The 15,490-nt window shown below is 44.0% G+C and overlaps 1 protein-coding gene across 1 annotated transcript in view; it reads right to left on the minus strand.

Moving 5' to 3' along the window:
• HPSE2 (heparanase 2 (inactive)) overlaps positions 1 to 15,490 on the minus strand; it is a 187,399-nt gene that overhangs the window by 52,966 nt on the left and 118,943 nt on the right. Inside the window, exons 4-5 of the mRNA XM_070752965.1 lie at positions 1,806 to 1,979; positions 1,174 to 1,345 (exon numbers count right to left, since the gene is read on the minus strand). Of these exons, the coding sequence (XP_070609066.1) occupies positions 1,174 to 1,345; positions 1,806 to 1,979 (346 nt within the window). The remainder of the gene's footprint in view (positions 1 to 1,173; positions 1,346 to 1,805; positions 1,980 to 15,490) is intronic.

The following is a 15,490-nucleotide window of genomic DNA, read 5'->3' on the forward strand; positions in this document are numbered from 1 at the left end:
CTGATTGGTTGTTAACTTCTAACACTGTACTGTATATATTACTTTTATACTACATTCATTGATTTTTTTTCCCTGGTCATAAACAAAATAGATAATCGAAGCCAGTGTCACTCTAAATAAGGCATAAAGCAAAGCCAGTGCTTTTTGGATTGGGTATGTTTAGACAGAAGAAGACATATATTCACTAGATCCCCCTTTTTAATAAAATACAGTGATGTACTTTTTCCTGTAACATGTACCCTTCCTTCTTCTCCTTTTTCACAATCTTTGAGGTGAAATAAATGGATTCCTTCCATGGTTTAGATATGTATCAATACATGGGCAAGAAAAGGAATCCTCAATCTGAGTATTGTATTGGCAGTTCTGTGTTAGCAAATACTTCAAAAGAAAAGGATTTAGGGGTAGTGATTTCTGACAGTCTCAAAATGGGTGAACAGTGCAGTCAGGCGGTAGGGAAAGCAAGTAGGATGCTTGGCTGCATAGCTAGAGGTATAACAAGCAGGAAGAGGGAGATTATGATCCCGCTATATAGAGCGCTGGTGAGACCACATTTAGAATACTGTGTTCAGTTCTGGAGACCTCACCTACAAAAAGATATTGACAAAATTGAACGGGTCCAAAGACGGGCTACAAGAATGGTGGAAGGTCTTAAGCATAAAACGTATCAGGAAAGACTTCATGAACTCAATCTGTATAGTCTGGGGGACAGAAGGAAAAGGGGGAACATGATCGAAACATTTAAATATATTAAAGGGTTAAATAAGGTCCAGGAGGGAAGTGTTTTTAAAAGGAAAGTGAACACAAGAACAAGGGGACACAATCTGAAGTTAGTTGGGGGAAAGATCAAAGGCAACATGAGAAAATATTATTTTACTGAAAGAGTAGTAGATCCTTGGAACAAACTTCCAGCAGACATTGTAGATAAATCCACAGTAACTGAATTTAAACATGCCTGGGATAAACATATATCCATTGTAAGATAAAATACAGAAAATAGTATAAGGGCAGACTAGATGGACCATGAGGTCTTTTTCTGCCGTCAGACTTCTATGTTTCTATTAACTACCTGCATCAGTTATTCTTTATTAGTATAAATTGAAACAGGACTACAATTTTTAAAGAAATCAGCAGAATTATTATTGTTTGGAAGCATTGTTTTCCATGATCACTTACCCATCCAAGAGGGTGATAACATTTTTTCTAGGTCTCCCAATATTGGGCCCATACAGACTGGCTCGTGAGTAGGTGCGGATTAACTGTAGCAGTCTCTTCAGCTGCGTATAGTCATTGCCCAATTGAGTGCCATTCACTGCTCGTCCTGTGAGAGTTCGGTAATTATTTGGTTCTATAAGAAAACAGGAAAAAAAATTAACCAACCTCGAGAAGATCCTAGCAACTCACCATCAGTCTGGAGGCATTACAGGTAGTCCTTGGCTTATGACCATTCATTTAACATTGATTTGAAATTACAACAACCTTGGAATAACTCAATTCTGGATCTAGTGATGTAAGATTGCACTGTAAATATATTTATACCTAGGTACGTACAAACTTTCTCACTTATATGTTTGGTCTCACATTTATTGCACTAACAGGTACCTATTTTTATTCAACTCATTTGGATCCCTGTAGGGATGAGTTACACTAACATTACAACAGCAATGCATCATTTGGATCCCTGCAGGGATGAGTTACACTAACATTACAACAGCAATGCATCATTGAATAAAGTTCTGCAAATAGTGCTTCTTTGGTCCTCCTATTCCCTTCCCTTCTCCAAATCCCCATCCTTAAAGTTCACTTACCATTGCCCAGCTCCCAGGAGATATTGTACTTCTTGCTGGCACTGTACTTGAGCAGACTGAGGGCATTGGAGCTGTTCCAAGAATTGTTGGGATTCCGGCGCAAAGCATTTAGTGCAAAGATGAGGTGCAGGCCAGAGCAGTCAGCAAAATTATAAAGTTTGTCTAGAGACCTGGCTGGGGAAAAAACAAATCCAACCTGAAACTCAAATGCAAAGGGGAGCCCTCTTGGCTACATTGAAAGTAGACAAGTAGGGTAGAAGTATATCAGAATGCAGCCCTCATATTTTTCAAAATCTAGTTGTTCTTGGGTAACCCAACCCAAGCCGTCTGTCATAAAAGGACCTACTCAGGAACTCATTTAATAATTATTTAATTATAGCTGTTGGGGGGGGGGATGGGACACATGGATACATAGAGTCTACCTTACTATACTAAACCTTCATTGCATGTCGGCTTTTCTAGTGCCATAGCACTAGATGCCTTCAGTTTGCCAAACAGTTGTGATTAACTACTAGAAGAAGAGAGCAGCAATGATAACAGTACAATAAACTTATTGAAAAAAGACAAATAAATGCTAATATTAATCTAGCCAGATGTTTAGGCTATATTTGGCATGTTTGCCTACTGTTGGTTTGCTGGACTGTTTGTCACAGTCCGATAAACAGTTCAAATCATACACATAAATTTAGCTACAACACATAACTACAACACATAGAATGCAGAGAGAATGCATCTATTGAGCTCTTCGCAAGGATGTGGGATAGGGAGATGTTGTTGAATAATATTAAAGATACTGTCACGGGACATAATTGTTGTCTCATCAATGTTGTTGTTCATAATTGGTGTTTCATGCTGTTAAAAGTATTGTCGCAGGATGAAAGCTGTTTCAAGTACAGCTGTCTTTTGCAATTGAGAGATAGTGGATGCTGATGGTGTTCAAGTGATGCCACACTTGTTCTGAGATTGCACTCGAAGTGCTTATAACTATTTGACACTACCTTTGCTTTCTATTATTATCAAGATTTTGAAGTAATGACAGACTATTTCCCTAGCCCCACTCCCCCAAAATCACAGAACAGTAACAATGATCAGAAAAAAATAAGAAATCTAATTATAGTGCAGAGACATCACTCTTTGGTTTTCTGAACTGTAACACGTGAAATCTGAATTATCAGAAACGTTGATGCCTTTGATTTATGGTGCTGACAAAAGTGATTGAAAATATTTTACATTGCAATAACATAAAATTCAATGCTAGATGAAATAAAGCCAAGCTATCCACAGGAAGCTCAAATGATGAAGCTAAAGCTTAGTGATTTTAGACATATAACATGAAGGCAGAAATAATAAGATTGGCAAAAACATGTAACATGAAGGCAGAAGATCCTGATGTCTGGACAAAGAGAAAGAGATTAAACCAGAGGCCAATAGTGGGGTGGCTGGAAACTATCAGTGTAACACAAGCTTATGATGCATTCATAAACTTATAAGATGTCAAAAAAAACCCCAACAACTATTGACAAGTGATCCTGGCAAACTGATCTCCACTGGGTTGTAAACAATTGGACATGACAATGAAGTAAGATTAATGATTATTCGTTAGTCAGTGGTTGTGAATTATCTCATGCTGATTGACACATTTTGTGCCAAACATGCATGTTTTTTTATGCAAGCTACCATACTCAGTTCAGATGCATTTGTACATAGATAATTTTTCCTGTGAAAGCCTCTTTATCATACTTTGAATATTCCCTCCTCACCTTTTAATAGCTTTATTATTACAATTAAATAATGTTATTATTAATTTGCTTGGCATAAAACCATATTGGAAAATATCTACCTGCAAAGATATATGTGTGTGTGTGTGTGTGTGTGTGTGTGTGTATATGTATGTATATAAATAATAAAAATATAATCTTTATTGAAAATAAATGGGGAAGGGATACATAAAATAAGAGGACTGTACAGGTACTAATACAAATGTATATGAGCTTTAAGAGTATACATCAAGTTACACATTTATATATAGAAAAAAAAAGAAAAAAGGAAGAAAAGAGAGGAAAAGGAAAAAAGAAAACAAAAACAAACAAGAATGGGAAAAAAAGGAAAAGTAAGACAAATAAATTCATATCTATAAATTTATCAATTGTAATTGTTGTCAATTTATCTGCTGACCCGATTACTCTATAGCTTCTAAGACCTTTACTATCAGTATACATAATATTTTTGAAATTGTGAACTTGGGTTTGGGTTAACATTTTGTTGTTTTGAACTACTTGTCTTTTTTCATTGATTTTTGTTGTTGTTTTGTGGATTTGTGGGGTGGTTGTTTGGATGGAAATTATGGACTTGATGTTCAATTTATGTACTGTATTATATTTTCCCCAGCCAGATATACCACTTATTCCATGTACCAATGCAGAACTACTTACTGTACTTATTCTGATTTTGTTTTTTTTAATGAAAAATTAATAAACTTTATTTGGAAGATGTAAAATTCTCATTTTTCTTTGTCCTGTAGCTCGAGGGTCATTTTTGTCCGTTTAGCACATTTGTGTGTTTTATTAATAAAGTTTAAAGTACGGTAGATGGGGTGTGATCCAGTTTCCAGGTTTGAGCAAATGTTATTATTGCAGTTGTTAGTATATTTACCAGTAGGTATCTATCTTCTCTGTCTAGTGGTTGTCTAATTATCCCTAAAAGGACCGTTGAAACTTACCTGAACGGTCTTCTCGATGCACTGCAAGGAGAGTCCAGGATGGGTAGTTCTCAATCTGATTGGTCGGGACTGAGTTTAATTTTAATATTAGGCAGGCACCGCCCCCTTAGCCCTCCAGTCTAAAGGAAACGAAGGAGCAGTAAAGCTAACAAACTTATTTTATTAAACCCTCAGGTAATCAAAAACGTCCAAACAACCAAAAACCCACCACCTTCCAAGGGGACCCCGGTCCCGGATTCGGGCGGGTCTGGACTCTCCTTGCAGTGCATCGAGAAGACCGTTCAGGTAAGTTTCAACGGTCCTTCTCCAATGCACTTGCAAGGAGAGTCCAGGATGGGATATACCCAAGATATTAGCTAAGGGAGGGAGAAGGACGGACCGGGGGCTCTGAGAAGGAAACCACCCGTTGTAACACCCTCCTCCCAAAGGCTGCTTCCGCAGAAGCAAAGGAGTCAATTCGATAGTGTCTGATGAATGAAGACGGAGCCGCCCAAGTGGCTGCCCTACAAATGTCCTCTAGAGAGGCCTGGGTCCTCCAGGCCGCTGTCGTAGCCGTACTGCGTGTGGAATGTCCGGTAAGTCCCTGTGGAACAGGTGATCCTTTAGATCGGTAAGCCTCCCTGATGCAATCACACAACCAAAGGCTTATCGTCCTAGACGAGACCTTAGTGCCCAAGGACCTAGATGCAAAGGAGATGAATAAGGCCTCCGAAATCCTGAATCCCTGGGTCCTGCGGGTATAAATCTTCAAAGCTCGTCTCACATCGAGCTTATGCCACCGCAGTTCCGAAGGATGAGTCCCATGGCTACAGAAGTCTAGTAACACAATCTCCTGTGCCCTGTGGAAGGTAGAGTTGATCTTAGGGAGAAAGGCTGGGTCCAATCTTAATACGACTCTGTCAGGATGAAATCTACAAAGGTCCTCCCTAGTGGAAAAGGCTGCAATTTCAGAAACCCTTCTGGCAGATGTGATCGCCACCAGGAAGGCAGTCTTGAGTGTTAACAAACGGAGCGATATATGGCGAAGCGGTTCAAATGGAGGCCCCGTTAAGGCATGAAGCACCAACGACAAGTCCCAGGATGGGAAGCGATGAATTGGTGGTGGCCTGATGTTGGCGGCCCCTTTCAAGAAGTCCCTAATCCAAGGGTGTCTGGCGAGGGACCTATAACCATCCCCGCCTATGATTGTGGATAAGGCGGCCACATGGCGACGTAAGGTGTTGGGCGCTAGCCCTTTTTCTAGGCCCAATTGAAGAAAACTTAAGACCAAGGGAGGGGAAGCTTTTTGTGGGTCCACCTCCCGCTCCTCACAGAACCTGGAAAAGGAAGCCCAGGTTGTCTGGTAGATTCGTCTTGTCGAAGGCCTGCGCGCGGCCTGAATAGTATTGATAACTGACTCTGGTAAGTTATGACGTTCTAGGTGTTGCCGCTCAATCTCCACACGGTCAACTGCCACCATTGAGGCTCTGGGTGGGAGATCGAGCCCTGAGAGAGAGATATCCTGCGATCCGGAATCCTCCAGGGGGGAGACACTGACAGTTGCATTAAGTCCGCAAACCAATTGCGGCGCGGCCAGTAGGGCGCCAGCAGCAGCACCTCCGCCCGTTGCTCCAGAATCTTCCGGATTACTCTGGGAAGGATGGAGGTCGGCGGAAAAGCGTACAGAAGTCCTGGTGGCCACTGTAGCCGAAGGGCGTCTACCCCCTCCGCACCCGGTGACGGGAAGCGGGAGAAGAAGCGTGGGAGTTGAGAGTTGTTGTGGGAAGCGAACAGGTCTAAGATTGGATTCCCAAACCTGTGTACAATGTCCAGAAAAATTGTGTGGTCCAGCATCCACTCCCCTGGGTCCAAGGTCTCCCGGCTCAGCCAGTCCGCGCACACGTTCTCCACCCCTGAAATGTGTTCCGCGGACAGGGAAGCTAGATTGACCTCGGCCCACCTGAGCAGGGCCTCCGATTCCCTCATCAGTCGTCGAGACCGAGTCCCCCCCTGTCTGTTGATGTGAGACCGGGTAGAGACGTTGTCGGTTCGGACTAGGACGTGCTGACCCCTTATCAGGTCTGCGAAACTCAGGAGAGCTAGGGAAACTGCCTTCAATTCCAGGAAATTGATGTTGACTTTTCTCAGGTCCGATGGATCCCAGAGGCCCTGGGCCAAATTTGATGAAAGATGGGCACCCCAGCCCGTCAGACTGGCGTCTGTTGTCACCCTGAGAGGGTATCGTTCCAGAAAAGGGGAACCCTTTGCTAGGGCTGGGGATACCCACCACTGTAAGGACCGTCGAACCCCGGAGTCTAGACGCACCCGTAGGTGTGAGTGACTGATCTTCCTTCTCTGGAACGGTAAAAGGAACCACTGGAGGGGGCGTAGGTGGAACCTGGCCCATGGAACGATGTCGATACATGACACCAGTGTCCCAAGAAGCTTGGAGAGGAAGGAGAGTTGAGGGTGTTGTTGTGACGCCAGGCCTCGAATCATTTCCCTGATGGAAGATTGCCTCTCTTGGGACAGGAAGACCTGGCCTTTCCTGGAATCTATATTGGTTCCCAGGTGAGCCAGCCGCGTCGTGGGGTTCAGGTGGCTCTTTTCGAAGTTGATCGAAAAGCCATGATCCTGTAGCGACTGAATTGTCAAGTGTAAGTCCTGTAATGCCAGGTCCTTCGTTCTGGACAGAATCACGATGTCGTCCAGATAGGCGAGTAGGCGCACCGATCGTTGTCTGAGACCAGCTGTTAGGACATCTAGCAGTTTTGTGAATGATCTTGGGGCCGATGAAAGCCCGAAAGGCATGGCCCTGTACTGAAAATGGGCCCCATCTAGACAGAAGCGCAGATATTGACGGTGAGGAGGAAAAATGGGGACATGGAGGTAAGCCTCCTTTAGGTCTATAGATGTCATGTAGTCCCCTTGTCTGATGGCAGCCAGAATGGAGCGTAGAGAGTGCATTCTGAACCTCCTGTATTTTACGTAGCGATTTAGTCCTCGAAGGTTCAGAATGAGCCGCGCCCCCCCTGACGACTTTGGAACCAAGAAAATAGCCGAGTAGAATCCCGTACCCTGTTGAGGCAAAGGGACCTCCTCGATAGCTCCTATCTCCCTCAGATGAGCTACCTCTTGGTATAGGAGCCTCCTTTTGGGAATGTCCAAGGGGGCACGACAAGGCAGATAGCGGCAAGGAGGAGGGCATAGAAACTCTATTTTTAGGCCCTGAGAAACCGTGGCAGTCGCCCAGGGGTCCGATGAGGTGTCTGACCAGACCTCTGAGAAGTGGATTAGCCTGCCGCCCAGAGGAGTGTCCGCAGGAAAGTCACTTAGTCTTTCTGTACCCCCTGCCTGAACTTCTGAAGGGGCGTCGGCCCTGGAAAGCTCTGGTGCGGTCATATTGTTGGGTCCTATCGGAACGAAAGGAGCCCTGACCAAAGGATCCAGTAAAGTAGGACCTCGACCCTTGGTTGTTGGTCGAGGAGGAGTCGTTCCGAAAAGGCTGTCTCCGGTTGTAGGGGGTAAAACGCCTTCCCTGCTTCTTGGTGGAGTTGGGCATCACCTTTTTCTTGTCCCTGTCCTCCACCAATACATCGTCCAAGATGTCTCCAAAGAGCTTCTTGCCCTTGAACGGAGAAGAAGCAAGGGCCCACTTAGACTTCACGTCGGCTTGCCAATTCCGGAGCCAGATGAGTCTGCGGGAGGCGACCGACGAGGCCATCGCTCTGGAGGCGAACTTAGCGGCATTGACTGTTGCGTCCGCGGAAAATTCAGTGGCCGCTAACAGCTTGTTCAGGTCCTGGCGCATTCTCGCATCCTGTGGATCGACTCTGGACTGGATGTCTTTAATCCAGAGGAGCGTAGCCCGATTAAAGAAGGAGGCTGCCGAGGCTGCCCTTACGGCCTAAGACGCCATTTGATGGGTTCTGCGAACAACATTGTCCGCCCTTTTGTCCTCGGCCCTTAACCCCTCTTGAGATTCCGAAGGGACGAGGGCATTGGAGACCAGGCTGGTGACCGGCTTGTCCACGGTAGGCAACTCCAGAAGGTCCTCCATAGCCTGGTCAAAGGTGTAAAAGCGTCTGTCCAGGTTGGACGGGCCCTGCCCCGTTGCAGGGCTCTCCCATGGCCGTTGCACAGTCTCCAGAAATAAATGAGAAGAAGGTACGTTAACTGTCTCCTGCTTCGGGAACACGAAGAGGCCCCCTGAAGGTTGACCTGGTGCCGAAGGAACACCTTGACCTCCTTCGCCCGCCTGGTCAATGGTCATCTTGGCCTTGTTCAACAGGACCTTGAAAAGGGCGGATTTGAAAAGGCCAGGTAAAGCAGGAAGCTCCGGTGGTTGGTCATCGCCAGAGAGCTCGTCCTCCGCCTCGCTGAAGTCATCCCTGGAAAATTCATCCTCATCCCTGGACTCCAAGCCGGAAGGAGAAACTGGAGCAAGCCAGGGGTCCCTGAATCTCGATGGAATAGGGCCCGCAGGTGGTGGCTGTTGCTGAGCCACGCTTGCTTGACCCTGCGTATAGGCACTGACCACAAGGTCCTGTAAGGCCTGGGGCATACTCTGCCAGGCATCCTGTGCCGTGCGCAATCCAGCAGCCGTAGGAGTGAAAGTGGCTGTTTGTGCCTGACCACAGTGAGGAAGGACTGGCTGTTGAGCAGGGTAGGAATGCCATGCTGCTTGTCTCGCAAATGTGGATGTCTCGGGCCTAGAAGAAGTCGAGGGTTGGAAGGGCCTCTCCGGTGACCAATCCCTCTCAGATGCCGAGCCTACAACCCCTGGAGCAAATACGGGGGAGACCGACGGAGGGATGGTAATAAGGGGCTGGGGAGACATAGTTGGTGGACCCCCAGCCCTCTGAGAAGATTCCAACTGCTTCTCTAGCGCTTTAATGCGCTTCTCAGCCTCTCTAAGAGCTGCCCCCTGCGAGGATTTCTGCTTCTGAGGCTTTATCTTGGGGGTAGTAGGCCTGGTGACGCTGGCCTCCTCCCCGGCCGGAATTGACTGGTCAGCCATAGTATAAAAGTCGCTTCCTCAAATTACTCACAGATCGCTGATCGGAATCGTAGTGCTTCGCAAACGCTAGCAATAAAGACCGCCAATGGTAACTGCTCGGTTGACTACTGCGCCTGCGTGCCCCGGGAAGAGGAGACACTTGGCGCCAATTGAGGAATGATTAAGGCGTTCCGGCGAAAATTGCGTCATAAAACATGGCCGCCGGACCGTTGTCCTGGCAACCAGAGACGCTCGCCGAGCGCGAACCGGCCTGCCCGTTCAATTTCGGGCTCTCAAGATGGCCGGCGCGACTTACCCAGGAGGCGGGCGGGAAGTTTCTCTGACCTCCTTTTGGCTCTTTCTAAACGCCTGGGGGAAAACGGCTTCAGCCGATACTTCCCCTGCCGCCGGTATTTATCTGCCAATCGGCATCCATTCATCCACTGTTGATGTCGAGGGGGCGAGGGGGGGGGGGGCGCGGAGCCACTCCCCTGCTGTAGAGCCTCCCTAGGCATATCAGCGATCCCAGGTATGTTCGCAACGGGCGGGGCGGACCCTCCCGAGGCGTCAACCTCCTCCTCTCCTCCGGGGTCTACCTCGGAGGTAGTCTCCCCGGGTGCTCACTCCAAAAAACCGGCTTGCCAAGGAGGAGCAGCAAGCCCCTGGATGAAACCCACTGGAGGTTTTAAATCCAGGGCTGCATGAGGAAAACTTCCCCCCAACTGCACCTGCAAGAAGCAAAAGACAAAGAAAAATTAATACATATAAAAAAACACAATAAATACACATTTATTGAAGAGAAAACTAACTCTAAGTCCCTTTACTGCGACTGAGTTTTTAGACTGGAGGGCTAAGGGGGCGGTGCCTGCCTAATATTAAAATTAAACTCAGTCCTGACCAATCAGATTGAGAACTACCCATCCTGGACTCTCCTTGCAAGTGCATTGGAGAAGAAATAGTTCTAAGATACATATTTTAAATTAAATAGCAGTAAGGATATCCCTTCCTGTAAATGTATTCTATTTATTATGCTTCTTATGTTAGATTGAGCATTTACACTATAATAAAATATGACAGACCTAAATATATGTGAATGTCTTTCATAGTTGAGTGCTTCCTAAAGAAATGGATTATTTCTTCCTAAAGAAATTGGATTACAGAATGACATAGTTTATTTCTTTTCAGTAGAGTTTTCTTTCTTTGTAGGCTCTGATCCAAAGTACCAAATACCAATAGAAGAGAATATGCATAGCTGACAGTTGAACTGTAGATGCACTGAAGATGTTACCTAGTCAGACAATCACACATCTATAAGCAAACAACCAAACTCAGACAATACCAAGGACTCCACAAATTACAAAGCATATATGTCATTGTGACTCCAGAGCTCATCTTTTTCAAAGAGGAATAGGTTTTCCTTTTTCAAAAACCAATGTTAAAGCTTGAAAATTATTTTTCAAAGTGATATCAGAAACAGCCATAAGAGTCCTTCTGTGCTGAAAAGCAAGTTTTCACACAGCAGGCAGTTTTGGCGGGGACGGGGACGGGAGGATCTCTAAGGTGAAAGGTCAGGGATGCTAAATAGGCCCAGACGGCTCGTGGTTTGTTTTTTATGGGGCCAAAGACTGGGTCTTCTCCTCTGGGGGAAATCTGTTGTCTCTCAGGTCTCAGTCCTTCCTTGTTACACTAGCCCCCATTCTGTTTAGGTCACGAAATTTCTGAAGAAACCTTGACTTTTGTAAGCATATTGGGGCCTCCTGTTTGGGTATGCTCACGTTTTAGCAGTCAGAGCCAGCTCCAGTTTTTGATAGAAAATCCTAAGAAGATTTTTCCCAGCCCAAAAGCTTTATTTTGCTCAGAGAGCTCCATATTTTCTGGGGTGAGGTGTGGGAGTAAGGAGAGATGCTGCAAGCTTTAAGTGGAATCAGGTGCTGTTTTCCTGCAGGGACATCTGGAAAATGTCAAGGTCCTTGGTGTAACAGGTACTGGCAGATGAGCCCACTGCTTCCCACACAAAGCAACCTTTTTCCTTCTGGAATCAGACATCCTGTCCTTTGTCCCTGGAACAGAGATCCTTGAGCTGGGTTAAATTACCAGCCACATGCTGAAAAATCAGCATCCATTGGCAGTGCTAATAGGAACAGAAGATGGCATTTCTAAGAAAAATGCAGGCTCAGAATGAGTCGCCCCAAGTACTCCTATCTAAGAGCAAGGGTATCACTTTATGACCAGGCTACACCTGCTGGGGCCAAGAATCATTTCCGAAACTCAGAGGATTCCACCTGTGAACAGCTAAGCGCTGGGGAAATATGGATTGCCATAGCGATCGCTATTATACAGTACTTCTTAAGAAAGAAATAGTCGGGGTGGGGGGGGGTCCATTGCCTTAAATTGCAAGCCGCCACTGCTGCATTGCCACCCCGAAGGACCTGCTATCCCTGCCGCCTGGAACGGGCCGAAAACGGGACATGCGGAGGCTGAAAACGGAGTGTGCGGAGGTGGTGATGGGTGGAGGCAGCGATGGATGGAGGTGGTGATGATGGGCAGTGGCAATCCTTGCAGCCTGGAACAGCTGATAGGCGGTATTCCAGGAGGCCGATCCAACTCCCAAATAGCAACGCATTCTAAATCAGCCTGTGCTGAAGATGACCAGGCTGTTTGCTATTTGCTGCAAGGAGGCAAATTGCTGGGAGGCAGAGGCCGAAGGGTGGGCGGGACTTTAGCAACATTTGGTCTATAAAATGCCCAGACATTTCCACCCACTTTTTTGGGGGGGGGACGACGTCTTATACATCAAAAAATAAAGTAGCTCTGGATGTCAGCATTCTTAGAACAAGGTTGCATTTGAAATCAAAACTTCTGGTTCCACATGATTAGAAATTGAGCTAAAATTCCCTTTCCTTTACAGCAATATAGACTGCTTTTCCATTAATGGGAACTCCAGCATCCTGGCTCTGAACTTCAGCATCTGTTCCTGCTCCAGTCTGCAAACCAGGATTACACATTTGGAAGTGCTTTAGAAACAAACATGAGCACAACACCTCTCTGCTCTTTATTAAAGCATGCATGTCTTTTTTCAAACTATGTGTAAGCTTGAAAAAAGATGGATCTGCTTTTAAAATCCCATTAAAGATGCACCGATTTAATTATTAGCTTAAATTAGTTCTTTCATTAAATTTGCTTTCATGATGTCTGAAGCATTCCTGTGGAATCATTTTGAAGAATGTGTTTTGATTCAATTCCTTTAGTGGTTGTTATACATGTACAGAGATGGTTTAAACCTCTTTGGATTGGCCCTTCCTTGACACTTCCATGAGGAGAAATGCATCATTTTGGCACTCAACATAAAGACTGAGAGAGATTGCACTGCTTTGCACAAACCTAATAGGAGCACAGATAAACAGTTGTTTTAAATGAACAATGGAAATGACTGTGACAATGGAGCAGTATCACACAGAAACTTTAAAAATGAAAAGAAACATATGTAAATATGTAAATAATTTTGCTTACATTAATTACAAGGAAATTACCATAATGCATAAGTTCCAGGATATAAGATTCTTATCCTATTTAATACAGTATACATTCAACCAATACAATGTACCATCTAATTTTCCCTCAATAAAATGCGGTATTTTGTCAGTAACTAATATCAATCATCAAAAAAGTTGCAAAAGTTTTTTTTCTAATGTTGTCATCCAGGTACATACTTTTCTTTTAATTAAATTCCCTCCTTAATGTTCCTTCAAGAAGTACAACACCAATTATATTTCCAACTTATTAATCATTATGCCAAAGTGCTTCCTTCTTTATATATTTTTCTATAAATATTTTATACATTTTTCTATAAACCAAGAAAACCTTGTTTAGCCAATCAGATGTTAACAAAAGAAAATTAAAAACAAAACATAAACATGTATGAATTTCAGACTTCTTCCCCCCCTCTAAATAGTACATTCCCATTTTGTTTTTTAATGTTAAAATAAGGTATGTGCAGTGTGCATAGGGATTTGTTCATAGTTTTTTTTATAGTCCGGCCCTCCAACAGTCTGAGGGACAGTGAACTGGCCCCCTGTGTAAAAAGTTTAGGGACCCCTGGTATAGAATTATAACAAAATTCTGATTTGGGCATAAGTATCTACTATGTTCAACTAAACCCAATGACCATTAATTAAAGCAAGCTACGAAGCGTTTGATTAAGGGGTTCTATACATAATCCTTGCAAAACCTCCCTGTTTTTCCTCTATACTGAGGCCAGACTAGAAAATAATGTGTTGCAAAGCTACCGCTCTCTGCCTCTACATTCACAACTGTTCAAGATATGCAGTTACCAAACAATACTTCTAAGCTGTCAGGGTTTGCTTGTTTGCTCTCTTACAGAATGACTGGTTTATGTGGCTGTAAGATCCGCTGTCTGAAAAGCAGCAGAATCTATTATGTGTTTCTAAGCAATGACAGCTGGCACTGCAGTGCTATAGTTTATGCTGCCTCTCATACAGCTTAGATCAGCCGCTCTTCTCTGAGCACCTTAGGCTTTTAAAAAACATGATTTTTGGACTGGTTTAAAAGCATTCCCAAATACACAAGAAGTATTGTATCGGCTCTTAAACTTATAAAGGCATTTGGAAATAAGGAATGAAAGCACAATTTGAAGGTAAGAGCCTACTCTTGACCAAGGTTTCCCTTGATCAACTTATACTCAGGTCAGAGCCTGTCTAATAAATAAATAAAGATTAGTCCTGGATCAAAAATCAAACTAAATAATGCATTATGATGCTGAACCAAGAACAGGTTACATACGTAGTTTTTACAGATGTAGTTAATGGGTTTCCGCTAGCCAACAGTTCTTGATTAGAATTGTTTCCAAATTCAGAATTACAGTATGCAAAATTACAATATGTGATTGTAATTAATTCCTCCAGGCACTGATCACTCTATTGCTGAGTCATATTTTCTGCAATTGAGTTTGGAGCAGTTTACCTTGAGTTGGTATCTATTATGTGTTTGTGTATTATCGTGTCTGAAGCTCTAGTAGTAATTGACAGGTAGGACATTGTAGCAGATAATTTTGTGTACTACGCTTAGGTCAGACGGTAGGCAGTGTTAATTGTAGGTTGTCCAAGCCCAAAATTTCAAGCCTGGTGGCATAAGGTATTCTGTTATGAGCAGAAGAGTGGAGTACTTTTCTCGTAAAATATCTCTGGACTCGTTCAATTGTATTAAAGTCTAATATACAGTGCAGATTCGAGGCAGATGAGCTGTATTCGAGAATTGGTCTAGCAAAGGTTTTGTATGCCCTAGAAGCTTTGCAAGCTTAGGTTAACAACTCTTAATGCCTTTTTGGCAATGCTGTTAATGAGCTCTAGCGCTTAGATCGTTTGAGATGAGTATTCCAAGGTCCTTGATAGAATGAGGGTTGTTTATGAGGTTCTATCTGCCCAGCTTGTATTTAGTGTTCTGATTTGTTTTGTCAATGTGTAAGACAGCATTTATAGGCTGAGATTTGTAGTTGCCAATTGTTTGACCATTCCGGCACATAGTCAAGGTTGCTTTGTATGGCACAGCATTGTCAGTAGTGTTGAATAGTTTGATATCATCAGCGAAGAGGACACAACTGTTTATAATATGATCACAAAGATCATTTATGCAAAGTATAAAGAGTGTGGATCCTAAAATGCTGCCTTGGGGAACACCAGTTACTGGTGCAAGGTTTGATAGGGTGCTCCCTATTTTGACTACTTGATGCCTGTTTGACAGGAATGCAGCTATCCAACTTACGTAGGGATCTGGAAATGCCGTAAGAGTTTAGTTTTAACAATAGTTTGTCATGTACCACTGAATCAAAGGCTTTAAGTCTATATAAATTTAACCTATTGTTTTACCCCGGTCGATTTGGGTAGTCCATATGTTTTGCAGTATAGGAGTTCCAGATTACAGGACATATTTTTTCCTAAAACCGAGAGTAAGTTGTTTGTCTCTAAATGGAGG

Source organism: Erythrolamprus reginae, chromosome 5 (assembly GCF_031021105.1).
Source record: "Erythrolamprus reginae isolate rEryReg1 chromosome 5, rEryReg1.hap1, whole genome shotgun sequence".
NCBI lineage: Eukaryota > Metazoa > Chordata > Lepidosauria > Squamata > Dipsadidae > Erythrolamprus > Erythrolamprus reginae.